Source organism: Rhinolophus sinicus, chromosome 1, assembly GCF_057876585.1.
Source record: "Rhinolophus sinicus isolate RSI-liver-muscle chromosome 1, RSI-T2T, whole genome shotgun sequence".
In the NCBI taxonomy this organism is placed as follows: Eukaryota; Metazoa; Chordata; class Mammalia; order Chiroptera; family Rhinolophidae; genus Rhinolophus; species Rhinolophus sinicus.
In genome coordinates this window covers 183,638,483-183,654,576 of record NC_142501.1, presented here as the reverse complement: position 1 = coordinate 183,654,576, position 16,094 = coordinate 183,638,483, and the positions used below count along the sequence as shown (strand labels likewise).

The following is a 16,094-nucleotide window of genomic DNA, read 5'->3' as shown; positions in this document are numbered from 1 at the left end:
TTTGAATTTATGAACTAAATATTATTATGAAGTCAATATATTTATTTCACGTATATTACATATCTATTTGTTGAAACTTTCCATGAAGTAGTGATAAGATGTTCATCAATTACAACGGGAAAAATGAGACTATTGCCAATATTGCATTACTTTATGCTATAAATTGTTACCTATTAACAATGCCCTGAAACATAAATCGTTATCTATTAACTGTGCCCTGAAACAAAGAATTTAATCCTGGAAATAGAAGTTTAAGGAAGTACTTATTGAAATTACAGGTCTGTCAAGTGACATAAAAAACTAAGTGCTGATCAGAGAAAGACAACTAATCATTTACAGAGAGGATTCTGGTAACAGATTAACTAAATAAAATAACATACAGTGTCAGTCCCAGAGTGGTACAATGACATCAAAAGGCTAAAGTTCGTACTAAAGAACAACTGCACCAGCTTGAGGGAAGTCTTTTGTGGAAAAAGAATTTTTAACATTGGAAAAGGTATGTAACATACAGCAAATGGATTGGGAGTCCATAATTATTATTTTTTCAATCACGCATCCGAGTCAGGATTAAAAACAAAACAAAACAAAATCTGAGTGACTAAGGTACAACTGACACAGCTGAATTAGGTGGGTGAGCTGGGGTCACCTTGAGCGACCCCGAAAATGAGTTATTTTTGTATGGGGGTGTGAGGCTCCTTCAAGGTGTTCATGTTAGGGTCTAGGGATACTGGGGTGAGGGACATTAGAGGACAAGAAAGGCCAGAGGTACATGCATCTATATAATAAAAGTACAAGTTATAAGGAAAAATAACAAATATGCAGTATTACATGTCTTTGTTTCTCAATCAGCAGTTGAGCACTTTTAGCAATTGGCCAGTAGCACTGTCTAATTGATCTAATGAAAATGATCGATGACCTTATACTGCTCGAAGGGGCTTATGCTTTGCACAAAAGACTGACTACAATTCAGGGGTATTGTGAATGGCATAGAGTCTCCCAAGGCTCTCCTCCCTCCTGAGCTGCACAATATCCTGGACTTAATTCTTTACCGTGGTGTGCCATGGAGATGATTTAATAATTATTTCAAAACAAATTACAAGTAGTTCTCATTTGCATCAGAATGTTGCCTGGTTATTAAAAAAAAAAGTAAACGGAAACAGAAGTCTTCTTTAACATTATTCATGTTTTAGAGAAGAGAAGCACTCAGGAAATCAGGCAAGATGATTTTTTGCAGATGCCACTTGTGTATTGAAGCAGTGTAAAGACGGGGAGGTGGGAGACATTGTTTAAAATGCAGGAAGGGCTGTTTCTCCCACTGTTCTGTTCTTACTTTGCCAAGAGAGAATAATTTTGAAATACTGCTGCTAGCTTTGAACTCTGGAAGCTCAGCACCCATTCCTAAACCAACTCACCTACCACACTGATGATTTACCATATTCCTCCTAAACATGGTTTACATTATCTTCACGTAATTTGTCCCCCCCTGCCCCTCATTTTCCTGCAATTCTTGCTTCTTCCTCCCTTCCTTATCTGTATCAGACTTCTCTCTCCTCTCCCATTGCAACTAGAGATATTATTTCAATCTCCCCTCTGTCACTGGGGTGTCTCCACGTTAGTGAAACACTCCTCCATGCTTTGGTCACTGCAAGGGGAAAACAGATTACAGGTAATGCCTAGAACGCTCCAGACCAGGTAAGAAGCTTTTCATGGGGTGAACTTCGAAGCCCACATGCTTATGCTGAGCTTTTGTTTACCAACAGCCATGACGGACTCCAACAAGATGATCATCAACTTGGCCCTGTTTGGCCTGACTCAGAGTGGAAAAAGTTCTGCTGGGAACATTCTTCTGGGAAGCACTGACTTCCACAGCAGCTTTGCTCCAGGTTCTGTGACCAAAGATTGCAGTCTGGGCCGCAGTTCTCACCTCCATGGCTTCATGCGTCGAGCGGGGCAAGAGGTCACCCTGCAGGTCCAGGTGTTGGACACTCCAGGTTGTCCACACAGCAGGCTGAGCGAGGACCATGTGAAACAGACGGTCAAGGAGGCCCTGGCACGGCACTTTGGGCAAGAAGGTCTCCATCTCGCACTGCTGGTGCAGAGAGCAGACGTGCCTCTCTGCGGAGAGGAGATATCATCCCCAGTGCGGCTGATCCAGGTAATACAAAAATGGCAATGACATGAGTGCTGTCATGCCCATTTGGAGGACATTATTCTGAAAAAACTGCTTAAAATTTTTCATGTTTAAAGCACATTTAAAACAAGTCATCTGAAACAAGTGTCAGTCACATAGCAATAGTTGGTAAAAATTACTTGATTTTCCCACCAAGAATCTGAATCATTTTTACAAATTTCTTTAGAGGAATTCAGTCATTCAATTTTACAATTGGGTCACTGAAAAAGAAAAAAAGAAATGAGGCACTAAACTTCAGAGGTTAACTAAGTTTCAAACTCCTAAGAACCGTGAGCCTGAATAAGTTTGTAAATGTGGTCCCCAGACTATCGGCATCAGAATCAATTGGACTTTTTAAAAGTGCAGATTCATCCAAGTCCTATTGAAACCTACAGTAGGACTTGGATGAATCTGCACTTTAAGAGTGAAGCCTACATATCTGCATTTGCATAAACTTTCCACGTATTTCTTAAAAGCAGTCAAGTTTCAGAAACACTGAAGTAAAATACTGACTTGCATCCATTCAACATCAAGAAGAAAAGCTCTTACAGTTCACCAACAAATAGGTGTTCATTCACTGATTCAGTCATTGACCACGGTAAAAAGTACCTGCACACACCTTCATGATTGAGAATAATATGACCCTGCCCTCAAAACGCTTAGAGTCTAGAAGAGACAAATATAAGACAATGCTTTAAGTGCCAATGCAGTGTAATGTGTGACTAGGGGGAAAGGAGACTCCACTGAGACTTCCATCATGGGAAACAGTGAGGAGAGATCTCAGCTTTATTTATAGGAAAGAAATCAGGAATTTCAGATGCTTTGCTTGCCTCGTCTGTAGGGTCAGTAACTGATCCATTCCAACCATGAGAAAACCACAGGAACCTCAGAGTGAGCCTGAATGATACATGTCATCTTTGTTGAGTGGTCCATCCCTGTTGTTTGTTCATTTATTCTAAGTCCCTAAGTTGGAGGCTTATTCAGCCAGTCTAAGAAAGATGGGGAGAGGGCAAAGGTCCTGGATATGGCCCCAGCTAGGAGATGGAGGGAGTAATACCTGCATATAGTATGTATACATACATGAGCAAGGCCCATATACCACCACCAGTTCCTGGAAACTACTCATTGATCTGCTCCATTCTGTTCAATTTCTTGATTCTCTAGTCTGGGGCCACCCAAATTTAAGTGCTCGATGTGACCAGTATTACTCAGTAGCCTCATTAAGTCACTGAGCTCAGAGAACTCATTTCTACTAGAAGCTCCATAGGTAAACTACAAGGAGAATAGATAGTAGACATTTTTCACTGAAGAAGAATTTTTCTAAATGCTACTCTGTTTTTGGTCTAGTCTCTAATCATGCTGATGTGGGATCTGTTTCACTTAGAAGGACAGCATACTTTGCTTTAAAGAAAGGTATTTTTCTCTTTAAGTAGTAAAGGCATAAGATTGTTTTAAATGACACGCGTTTTATTTTTCAGTAACTGTGCATGTTTCTAAAAATGGGGAAAAAAAAACAACACAGAGAAAAACAAAAAACAAGCCATATGTGTAATCACAAGAAACTAGTGGAAAAAATTAGGGTGACAAGTATATGAAAAATAATCCTCATCAACTCTTGAAAAATCAAGGACATGCTGTACAAAGGCAAAGAAAAAGAGAAGATGATTGCAATTAAGAAACAATGTGGAATCTAAGAAAACCCATAAACCTCCCCAAACTATTAAAGCCTGGCATTTCAAACAATATTTCTGGTGAGAAATCTGCAGTTTTCCATCAGTGTAATTTTTAAATAGTTTTTAAAACTCATTTGAAGCTGATAGTAAACATTTAGTTTAAGCTATAGATGGATGTAGTTCAGTAAATTCAGTAAACGCATAAACAAATATTTCTCAAACTAACTTGACTCTTTCCATATGTCTCCCAATTTTTCTCTGTGCTAGTCCTATGCTGAGCCAAAAAGGGTATTTAAAAGACATACACTTTGAAAATAGATTTTTCCAGTTTTAGGATATAGAACAATTTTACAATCCCGATATTTTTTTATAGAAGTGAATTTGATTCCTATATATCTATGATCTTTTAAAAATGGCGTCTGACACACAGCTTTCTCTTATGGCTGCCTTCCTTAAGTAGTGTCCAATTCAGGAGTTGAAGGCAGAGAGGAGACGAGCTAGGGCCAAACTCAGATGCCTTATATGTTTTTTGAGAGTAAATAAGTTCTCTCCCAGGAGAACGCAGCAGCCAATACTTAGTAACACTGAGGGGCTCACTACCCCTGGGGACACTGCAGTCCTATTTTGGGCTTCACCATGCTCTTTGGTTGAACATCACCTTAGTAAGCACAGACTGGCTGTTTATGACCTTCTTCCTGAAGGTGCCTCGGATATTGGTGGCAGCCATCTGGATGTGCTCACAGATTGGGAGCAGCTGCAGAACGTCTAAATATTCAACAGGACCCACAGCTGTTAGGAAGGAGCAAAGAGTTGTTAAGGTCCTCTTGTTTCAGACACACCCTGGATTTTTTTTTTCCTGGCTCATGCAAAATGGCGAACAGAACGTCTGCCTTCACCTCTTTCCTTTCCCCTTTTCTGGGGGTACAGATGTGTGCCATAGAAGACGTCTGTAAAGTCCATGCTTGAGAAGTGACCCCTTGTTTCCTGTACCTCCCAGCTGTCCTTTTAAATATCTCTCTCAATTTGTGCTCTAATATTTTACAGAGGCATTACATGATGTCAGCTGTGATAACTGAAACACTTCTCTAAATGTTCACTTTTTATTTAGGCTAGGACTTTAATTAATTTACAGCAAAATGGTAGAGATGACAGTGAAGAGTCTCTCCAAAATTGGGGGAGGAAAAGGAAATGATTCATCTGAATGTTATCTGAGTAACATTTGAATGTTCAAAAAAATCCACAAATAATGGATCAGGGCAGATATAATGCCACCTTAAGGAAAGTGCTAGCACACAGCCAAACAACATTAGGGACTGAATCGGGAATTGACTCAAATCCACGTTCTTCCCACTATCAGGGTATCAGGTGTTGTTCCTGTATACAATCAGGCCTCAAACATGTATTTTTTTTTTATTATTTAGAATGAACAACTCGACTGTTGATGTTATAGGTGGACGGGTATCAAAAGGCTTAGAAAAGCCAATGCAAGGTCTGCAAAATATTAAACAAAGGTCATCAGCTTTCTCATAGTTGTTTGATAGAATTTAGTTGAAAAATAAGCCTTGCTGTATAATTCTAGGTATATGACTATAAATGTTACTAAGACTTTCTCGGCTTCGGTTCCTCACTTATAAAATGGAGATAATTTTACCTATGCAAAGAGTTCTGAGGGTTGTATTGAGTAAATATAATGTGCTTGTCATCATGCCTGAGCTTACAGTAGGTTCACAGTGGGTTCACAGAAAATGACTATGGTTTTTATTGCCATCACTACCCAGATTGTGCTGAGTACCATTCAAATGAACTACTAGATATGAGCAACATATTACATACAAGCAACAATTACAGAGGTTAAGAGCATGGGTTCTGGAGTAAGTTATACCTGTGTTCAAGTTCCTGTTTAGCTGCTTACTTGCCTTGTGACTTTGGGCATGTAATTTCAATCTCTTCATTGGTAAATTGGGAAAGATAATAGTGTCTACTGGGTTACTTTTGGGATTAATGTCATATTCACATAATAGTAAATTAACTCAGGCACTGGCACATGGCAAGTGTACAATCAATATTTGCTATGGTCATGATTATTTTATTGTTAGAATTTGTCTTATCCTAAAATTAGGACATATTATTTGTAGACTTCTTTTGGACTATTTTGCCAGGCTTCAGAAGAAAGTTAAGAGTGAAATCAAACTTCCATCGCCCTGATTTATAAGAACTTCCTTATTTAGAAAAAAACTCTGGGAAGAAAATTCACTGGCTTAGTAAAGCTAAACTGAGAAGCCCCAAGTTAGTGGGAAGGACATGGGCCTGGCAGGCCAGGGACCTATGCTACAGGCCAGGCCTGCCAACAGCCAGCCATGTGGCTTTGGCCGAGCCACTTCACATTGCAAGGCTTCAATATCATCATTTGTAAAATAAGGTAATTTGGACAAATAATCTCAAAGGTTGAAAATTCTCTGAATTTGACTAACGAGGTCTTATCAAATTCAGCTTTGGCTCTCTGAGAAGGAAAATGTGGCGTTTTAAGTGTGATGAGAGTAAGGGAATAGCATAAACTATAAAGAATGGTCCTTACTGTCCTCCTGTTCCATGATAACTTTTTTTTTTCTCAGTTGATGTAATAGTTGGCTTTTTTTAAAGTTTCCCCCTAAAAAGTCCAGATGCTATGATTTCATCAACCACAAACAAATGGGGCAGGGCTGGTGAGGTCCTGGGAAAATGAACATAATTCCTGGAAAACAAAGTTTATATCCTAACTAGTTGTCCCAAAAGGACTAGATGGACTCATACCCATTAGCAGTCTGAAACCAAACAATTCATGATTGATTGTAAATTTTCCATCTAGCTTAGTACTATATTTAAATTATTAACACCAGATAACTTACATTAACTTATCTTGCTCTTGGATTTTTATGTGAGGTATCAATCAACTGCGATTGTTTCCCTGGGTCCGTAGAGAACACGTTTGGCCACTAACATGATGACTATACACCAAGCGACACTACTTTCAAATATTCAACTATTTTCCGGCCAAAAATCAATCTAAAGATTATAAGCTAAATCAACCACTCTCTTCTATTTTGGGCAGTAATTCAAAAGTGCAATTTCTCTCACAGTTCAGGACATGAGCATGATTTCATAAATAATTATCAACATGTAAAAACTTCCCAACGGCTGAACATATGGACTCATAAGTGGTGTTGAGCTTGCAAATCTATTATCCTTAGGTGCTTTAACTCATTATTCCTGAATCATATTAAAGTATATGTTGGAGACACGTAGGGAACATGTTACTGTTACAGGGCAGAAAACCAGGAACTAAAGAAAGACATACTGTGAAAGTTATATCATTTAATGCAGCAAGTACTAACCTAGTAAGAGAAGAATTCTGTTGTAATATATAATTCAGGGAAGGACCACTTGAGTCAAACAATTTGTTTGCACACATTTTTATTATAGTGATGTTCTGAAAATATTTAATGGCAAATATTGTCCATGCATAAACCAATACTGAGAGTGTGGATTTTGGGGTAGCACTCAAGAGGTTAAGGGCAGTCACTATTTGTTAACTTGTCTGTCATGTTTCAATATTATGCAATATGAACACATCAATAATGTACTGGGTGAATATCAGATGTAGCTCAAATTTGAGAAACTTATAAAGAATGAAGAAACATCAGTAGCTGGACAGAAAGAAAATCCCAATACTATATAAACCCCTATAATGCTCACTCTCTTGCTTGGTATGTCTTTATTGCCTGATAATTCTCTTGTTAATTCTTATGCTCAAAGCATCATCACATGTGACAAACTTTCCTGATTTCTCCCTTTATTCTCACTTCCCACTCCCACCCCAAACGGGGCTAAATGTCTGCCCCTATAGCGCCAATATATTTTCTAGCACAACACTTGCAATTACAACAAATTGAAAATTTTTTTTTCTGTCTGTCTTCCTCAGCTCTAGGTGTTAATACAGAAGAATCTCCACTTGATATAAGCAGGACATGTATCTGTCTGATTCCACTGTGTCCCTGAAACAAAGTAGACCCTCAATAATTATTTGCAGAAAGAATAAATCTGCTGGCGTGCTTTTTAAAATTCAAATTCCCAGGTTCCATCGTAAAGATTCTGATGCATTTTTAGCAAGCATCAAAAGTGATTCTTATGTAAATGGACCAGGAATCATTTTATTCCTAGCACCTAGATCTATTTATCTTAACTTCATTAAGTTTTTCAGCCATCTATATTAATTTGCTAAGGCTGCCATAAGTACGTACTACTTGATTGATGGCTTAAGCTACAGAAATTTATTCTTTCTGTTTTGAAGGCCGGGAATACAAAATAGATGTTAGTTAGGTTAGTCCCTTCTGGGGGTTGTGAGTGAGGGATTTAGCTGTCCAAGGATTCTCTCCTTGGCCAATAGATGGCTATCTTGTTTCACATGGCATTCTCCCTGTATGCTTGTTTTTGCCCAAATGTGTTTTACAAGGACACCAATCGTAACAGATTAGAGGCCACCCTATGACCTTATCTTAACCTATTACATCTGCAACAACCCTCTCACTCTCTTCCATGGAGAGACATGTTACTATATACTGAATAGATGACAAACTCTGAAGACGTCTGCTAATTTTGCTATGTTATTAGGTAAAATGTGATGTTGATATTACACATTTACTTAGATTTACACAAGAGCTATGTTCTTCAAAACTTGGGTTAAAATTTTGCTAATTTATGTTTTAAAGGCACATAAGAATATGCCAACGTATCTCTGAAAAATTCTTTTGTAAAGTTTAGAATCTTTCTGTTAAAATAATCATTCCCACGTACAGATCTTGAAACTTCAATTTAGATTTTCTTGAAAGCAGAGCATTTTTAGAACGAAATATACAATTATTCTATGGCACAGGCAGCCAAATTTTGAAGAGATATGAGGAAAAATTCTGGACCTATTCTTTGACAGAGTCCCTCTGAACACAAAATAGAAAGTGCACACTATAGGCAAATCCATGATAATGAACTACAGAGAAAAAAAATAGGAGCTTTATAGTAGAGTACAATTTTGTGTACCAAAGATTAAGCTTTAAAACTGAAGAGTAATAAAGTAAATAAAACCCTAAACCTTCTATGTGAGATGATGGTGAGGGTCTAAATTCCAAATTAATATAAAAGATATTGGGAGTTTACAATTGAATATGAGAGTTTGATCGAATATATGAAGACACAGACCTTACCTTCAAAGAGCTCACGGTCACATTATAGAGATGGATATGTAAATAAATAACTCTGATAAAAGCCAGACTGTATTAAGAGTTATAATTGGTAACCACAGTCTCAAGATGTTTCTAATTTTAAATATATTGTCCCATAATTCCCGTATTTTAATATTAAATTTACATACCCTGATTCTTCCTTCCTTCCTCCCTCTCTCCTTTTCTCTATTTTTACGTTTTTCTATATTATAAATACTAACCATATATCCTTTATATATACATTGATATACATACAAAGACATTTCCCAAACTGTCTTTCAATTTTTTCAAGTTTTTCTTAAAAACAGAATTTGTGCTAATACCTCTCTATGGATTTGTGCTAACTTGTCTATACGTCAGTTTCTCCATATCATAATGGAGATAATGAAGCATAACACAAAGCATTATGTTGAGCTTCAAAAGAAAGATGTAAAGTGCTTATCATAACATCTGGCACTAAATATTAGTTGATCTCCCCTTCTTTCTTTCTTCTGATTATGGGAGGTCATCGTTTTATTCCTAAGCATTTTATATTTTTCTTGCTATTATAAACTGCAGTGGCTTTGGAAATATTTTGGTAATGGCAGTGTTTGGAATGAAGAAAATGTTATTTTACTGTCATATTGTCATGATTTCATATAACTTTGGAAATATCCAAAAAGTTACATGGTTATTTCTAGATGCCTTTCATATTGCATGAACAATTTGCCACATGCTGTTACTTCTGCTTTATATCTGCTTATTTTCACTAATCAAACAAGAATTTATTACATAACCAACTTCCACATATTACTAAACAAAGGAACACCAGTCTTCTGTGTTTTTCAACCACATTAGAAGAAGTCATCCGATGAATTGTTTGATTCTAAGCATGTGAAGAGGATGCGAATCACAGTAATATTTTGTAGTTGTTCCAAATCACCAAATGTATTTTGATCTTAGATTTTCCATTACATGTCATCTGATTAATAGATTATAACCAGATTATGTAATTATAAATCCTTAGAAGATGCTTTTATTGATAACACAACATTCCAACAAAAAAAAAGATGCAACAATTCCCTTGGTCAAGGTTCTTTAACTTAAAGAATTTAAGTGGTTCTAACAGATTCAGGTGGACAGGTAAATATGAGTGACTGTTGAATGTTGTAAATGTAAATACAAGAGCCCCCTTTATCCATGGGGGTATGTTCCAAGACCCCCAGTCGATGCCTGAAACCACAACAGTACCGAACCCTACATATACTATGTTTTTCCCTATACATGTATACCTATGAGAGTTTAATTTGTAAATTAGGCACAGTAAGAAATTAACAATAATAAAAAAATAAAAGTTAATGTGAATGTCATTTCTTACAAAACACCATATTGGACTGTACTCACCCTTCTTGTGATGATGTGAGATGATGCAATGCCTATGTGATGTAATAAATGAGGTGAATTACGTAGATCTTTTGGGACCAGGGTTGACCGCAGGTAACTGAAACCGCGGAAAGTGAAACAGCAGGTAAAAGGAGACTCCTGTGTATCATATGCAGCATTGATAATATGCAGTTTTGAGGTTGTGTATTCCTAAGTTATAATAGTCAATCAAAATGAAGAACTAAAGCCTTTTTTTATAGAAAGCCCACACATCTCTCTCCATTTGTTTACATTATTTGACCCCATCTTCACTTCCCATTACCGTGTTTCCCTGAAAATAAGACCTAGCCAGACAATTAGCTCTAATGTGGATTTTGGAGCAAAAATTAATATAAGACCGAGTAGTATATTATTATATTACATTATATTATATTATGTTAGATAAGACCCAGTGTTATAGTAAAATAAGACTGGGTCTTATACTAATTTTTGCTCCAAAAGATTGCATTAACACTGATTGTCCGGCTAGGTCTTATTTTCAGGGAAACATGGTACATCTATCAGCTGTCAGAAACATGACATACAGATCTGTTGATTGCTTATGTTAGACCATAGTAACTCCCTTACTGGCTTTGGAGTATGAATATAGTCCGAGAAAAATAGCCATTTAACTTCTTCTCTCTTTTAGGAACTTCTGGGACAAGGTTGGAAGAATTATACCGCCATTCTTTTTACCCATGCAGAAAAAATAGAAGAGGCTGGGTTCAGTGAAGACGAATACTTACATGAGGCTTCTGATACACTGCTAACCCTCCTAAGTTCCGTTCAGCACAGATATATTTTCCAGTATAAAAAAGGAACCTCACTTAATGAACAAAGAATAAAAATCTTAGCAAGACTTATGGAATTTATAAGAGAAAACCGTTATCAAGTTCTTACCTTTAAATAAAATTTACATAAAAGGAAAAGGGCATTGAGTTTTAATGTCAGAAACATGGTTTCAAAAGTACCTTTGTTAGAATGGACCACAAGTATTTCTGTATCCTGCAAATGAGAGTATACACTGGTACACTTTCAAAATTATACTAAGGTCTATTAACTGTAGAATGGGTAAGTAAACTGTCTATTCACACAACGGAATGTTGTACGGTGATGAGAATGAAGAAGCTACAACTGCACTTAACAATATCAATGAATTGCCCAAACACAAAGTTGAAAAAAGAAAGCCAAACATGAGTACATGTCCATAAATGTTGTAACAAACTTGATTTTCAACGTTTGAATACCTTTTCCTATATTCATGTCATTAGTTGGTGTTACGATTTTAAACATCTATTGCTAACACCAGTTTGATAAATGTAAAGTCATTATCTTACTGTTGCCTTAATGTTCATTTCCCAGACTACTACTGAATTGGAGCATCTTTTTATAAGCATTTGGTCATTTAGATTTGCTCTTCTGTGAAATGCCTCTTCCCATTCGTTGTCTTTTATCATTTTTCTATTGGATTACTTCTCACAAAGATCTTTGCTTGACTAAAGCTTTTAGACAGCCTCCTAGAACTTCTCCTAGGCCAATTTGTGCCTTGTAAAATGTAGTTTTAGCAAGAACCCAGTTTGACCAGAATCCTCCACCATCCTTTTTCTGATCAGGTTCCTCACCCTTTATTATCCCCCAGGTAATGTCTGATCACCTTGGCCTGTCTTTGGCAAAGATCACATTAGGCGGGTTCAGCCAGGCTCCTCCTGACCCTGATGCTTCCTCTTAGTAATTTTCTATCCACAGATCCCCATCCTGCTCCTGGGCTATCCATTCCCACTTGCCCATCCTGTATTCGGAGTTGGGCTCAATTCCTCTCCCCACAGCAAAATCCCATTGCAGTGGTTCCTATACCTGTATCAATGGACCTGAATTACCATGAAGTCTGCCTTACCATCTTAACAAGTGTCATTTTTTTTCTTCAACACTTCCTGCTTGGCAAATTAGAAGAGCTTTATGTATATTACAAACATTAGCCCTCTATCTGTCCTTCACAATGCAATGCTTTTCAATTCTATTATTTATCCTTTAACTTTGTTCAAACTAAATTTGTGAATTTTCTCATTGTCACATATTTCTCTACACGATACGAGATAAGGTTTGTTTCATTTCCTTTCAGATGTGTCACCAGTTGTATTTGCTGTATTTGTTAAATAATTCATTTTTTTCCTACTGAAGGTAGCGACTGAGGTAGGTAGGTAGGTAAGTAGATATATAGATATATATCTCCTTTATTCCTGGATCTATTCTAGATTCTTAATTTTTTCCCATTAACAATTTTATTAATATTACTGTAAATACCAGAATTAAAGTGGTTTTATGTCATTGTTTGGTATCTAGGAGAATTAAGTTTCACTTGTTTTTTTCCCCAAGTTTTTCTGGCTACTCTCAGACATTCATTTTTATATATACTTTCAGATCTTTTTTTTCTAATTTCACAAAAAATTCTCTTGTAGTGTGTTTTTGTGACAAATGACATTTTGTGATATTAAATCCTCCCAGGAAAGCATACAGAATGTTTCTCCATATTACTTTATATCTATTATTTATTTTATATTACTGTATTTCTTACTTTTCTTTAGTTTTGATTTTATAAAGTTGCTATTAATTTTTCTCCTTGATATTTGGAAGTTCTACTTTAATTTCCACCCATTAAGGAGTATTCCCTTCTTCCTGAATTCAGAAATCAAGTACATACTTCTCCACTATTTGATAACAAGGTAATAACTATTTCTCTAACCAAGCACTTTCACTCTCCATTGCATCATTCCCTCAACCATTAAAATAAGACTGTAAGAACACTATAATCTCCTCCCTATCCTTTTCTTTCTCCTTCCCCCATCCTCCCTAGGGAAGAGGTCTTTGGAATGCCTTTCCTTTCCCCATATTACTAGTTTTTGCTGAGATAGTTTTAACTAATTCAAGACTTCCCCTTACATATTGCCCCGTCTGTTTCAAAAGTCCTCTTTTACCATTTGCATTGAGCACACTTGATAGTTTATCATTATCTCTTTTAACTTAATATACAAATATTAGAAAGTCCATTTCTCACCAGTTTTCTCTTCATCTTCCCTCATCTTTCTGGTTAGTGTATTTTCCTAATATACTCTGAATTCTAGCATAGTATCCAAGAAGCATTAAATTCCAAATATGCTCTTCCACGCACCATTACGCCATCCTAGCTCCTCACTTATAATCAGCGGACATAGGAAAATGATTTGATAGCTGGTAATGAAATAGTTGAATCATAATATAATGGTGAGGCACTGAAGTGAACATCTTGTGCTGTGCTCCACCTGACGCTGGGTTGTTCAGCTTTTTCTGGATGATAGTATGTGGATCCATTGAATAAACTATTATTGAAGATAATTACAACTTGCAACAAAAGACCCATGTGACCAGAATTAGCTCTAGGTAAAATAAATGTCCAGAAAGTTCACCTTTGGTATCCTGCCACCTTTTCCATTAATCTATGAGTTTCAATCTTTCCTCGTGTCCCTCCAGATATTCCATCTGTATGCTATTCTCACCTGGAAGACAAAAATCTCTACTAAACTTTATATTTGAAAGTTTTGAATATTAAAGAGGGGAAGCCTACTTGATATATGTGTGCAGCTGGGGTTAGCGTCTCATCAAGCACATACCATCTTGGAGCATTAGTGATTCACCACTAACACTGTCAGGTCTGACCCTAACCAGGTTGTTTTTTTCTAGCTATAGTACCTCAACTAGCAATCTCAGACTTCCTTAGGCATATCAAAATTCTTTTAGAAAAGGCTAATGTTTTAAGTGGCATTACTATTTCCCAGATTCTCACTCAAACTTTAAGAAATAAGTCTCTTTTCACAGGCATCTGAAATTTTTGTTTTCAGTGTATGTGCTGTTTTGAGAGAAAATGTGAAAACTGAAGGTTATGAAAAAGTTGTTTCTACCAAAATCATTCTTTTGCTAAACTTACAGTAAATGACTTTTAGTTTGCATTTTTCATTAATCTTTTTCAAAGAGAAATCAAATTTTTGTGTTGATTCTGGATGACTCATGCACCGTTCTTTCCAAATTCCCCAGGTGTGAAAAGCTAAGTAGGTTTTAAATTAACAAGTATCAGCCAAATATGTAATGTTAGGGCTGAAAAGTTAATGGATACATATATTAAGGCATTTCTCTACTGGGATATATGATATTCTAATGAAGCAATTTACAAAAACAAATGTAAAACTTTGTCAGATCAGGCTTCACATGAAGTCATCATGTAAATGCCATTGTAGCAATAAGCAGACATTAATAATTGCTATTTGAACAATTCTGTAGGCATATGTCACAATGGGAAAGGCAAGAAGAGCAGTTAGCTCCTTCATTAAAATGGTTTATTTCTTTTCTTGCAATTATTGAGCCCCAGGCTTGTTTTTGCGGCCGTTGCTAAGGATAACAGCCTGCCAGATAGGAAATGATGCTGATGAAGATATAAAATAACACTGACACACATATTTTACTCGAAAATCCAGAGAACTGGGAATAGTGTGTGTTAGGAGAGGGGTGGGAGTAAGGCAGGAGGAGGAAAACAAAGAAACAGGGGAATACCTAAGGATGAAAAAATACAATATACAATAATTAATTCACACTCTGAAATTCCAGATGGCTCACTTTCAAATCTTCAATTATTTCGTTGTTTTGGGTTCTTTCTCCAAAATTTTTGGTGTTATACTTCTATGAATTATCTCTGCTAAGACTTACCTAAAGGAAAAAACCTCAACTGTAAAATGTGCAAAAAGCAAGCATGTCACTAACTTTTCCATTCCAACAAGTTGGTATTTGAAAAAGATCCAGTTTTTGAGGCCTATTAGCCATCAGCAATCATCTTATCTTCTTCATCATTGTTGCAAATTTTAGGGTTATCATCCAAGTAGTAGTGTAAGTGTAAAGGGTTGTTCCTGGTTAAAAGTTATCTATGTATGTATGTATGTATGTATGTTTGTATGTACGTACGTATCTATCTATCTATCTATCTATCTATCTATCTATCTATCTATCTATCTATCTATCTATCTATCACCTACCTATCTATCTAACTGGAACTTGGTGACTTCCCTCACAGGTGGTTTTGCGATGAACTGTCAGTACAGCAACAGTGATTAAACAACCTCAAAGAATCAAGGCACTTGGGTCTTTAGAAAGGCAACTGCTGCTAGCAGCAGCAGCCTGGTTTTGCCAAATAATTCTTCCCAAGAACTTCAGTACAAAAAGGAAAAAATGATAATTTTTTGTAACCATTCCAAAGGAGTATTTAAAGACCTCATGGCTCCCCTTAGAATCTCTTAACTACTCTACTAAAGGAGCTACCTGAATCTCCTTTCATGAATTACTAGAGCTTAGGTTTTTTCACTTATTACTATCCTTCCCTACAGTATAAACAAATGTTTAACTCTCATTTAAGTAAAATAAACCATGTTACTATTTAACTGATATGGAACAAAGGGTATTGTAATGGAGAAGAGCACAGAATTAGTAAGAATTGGAAGATCTAGGTTTCAGCTAGTTATGCCTCTTAGCACTGGCATTTAACTTTTCTGGTGCTTCTTTCAGGTAAAATGGCTGGTCTAC

At 36.4% G+C, this 16,094-nt stretch overlaps 1 protein-coding gene across 2 annotated transcripts; it reads left to right on the top strand.

Moving 5' to 3' along the window:
* The first annotated feature begins 381 nt into the window (after positions 1–381).
* Positions 382–15,123, top strand: GIMD1 (GIMAP family P-loop NTPase domain containing 1). Of its 2 annotated transcripts, XM_019738885.3 has the most exons (3): positions 382–496; positions 1,761–2,155; positions 11,146–12,807. In XM_019738885.3, the coding sequence occupies exons 2-3, from the start codon at positions 1,763–1,765 to the stop codon at positions 11,404–11,406; spliced, it is 654 nt and encodes a 217-aa protein (XP_019594444.2). In that variant the 5' UTR covers positions 382–496; positions 1,761–1,762; the 3' UTR covers positions 11,407–12,807. The 2 variants fall into 2 exon arrangements, with proteins under 2 accessions (XP_019594444.2, XP_074178820.1); XM_074322719.2 differs by lacking the exon at positions 382–496 and having other exon boundaries at positions 1,736–2,155; positions 11,146–15,123.
* Positions 15,124–16,094: the final 971 nt, after the last annotated feature.

What these genes read in the sequence shown, in the direction of transcription:
- GIMD1 (XM_074322719.2), top strand. Translation starts at nt 1,736, where the DNA reads ATGCTGAGCTTTTGTTTACCAACAGCCATGACGGACTCCAACAAGATG. An exon ending in CCCCAGTGCGGCTGATCCAG is followed by an intron (nt 2,156 to 11,145) that starts GTAATACAAAAA and finishes TCTCTCTTTTAG; the next exon opens with GAACTTCTGGGACAAGGTTG.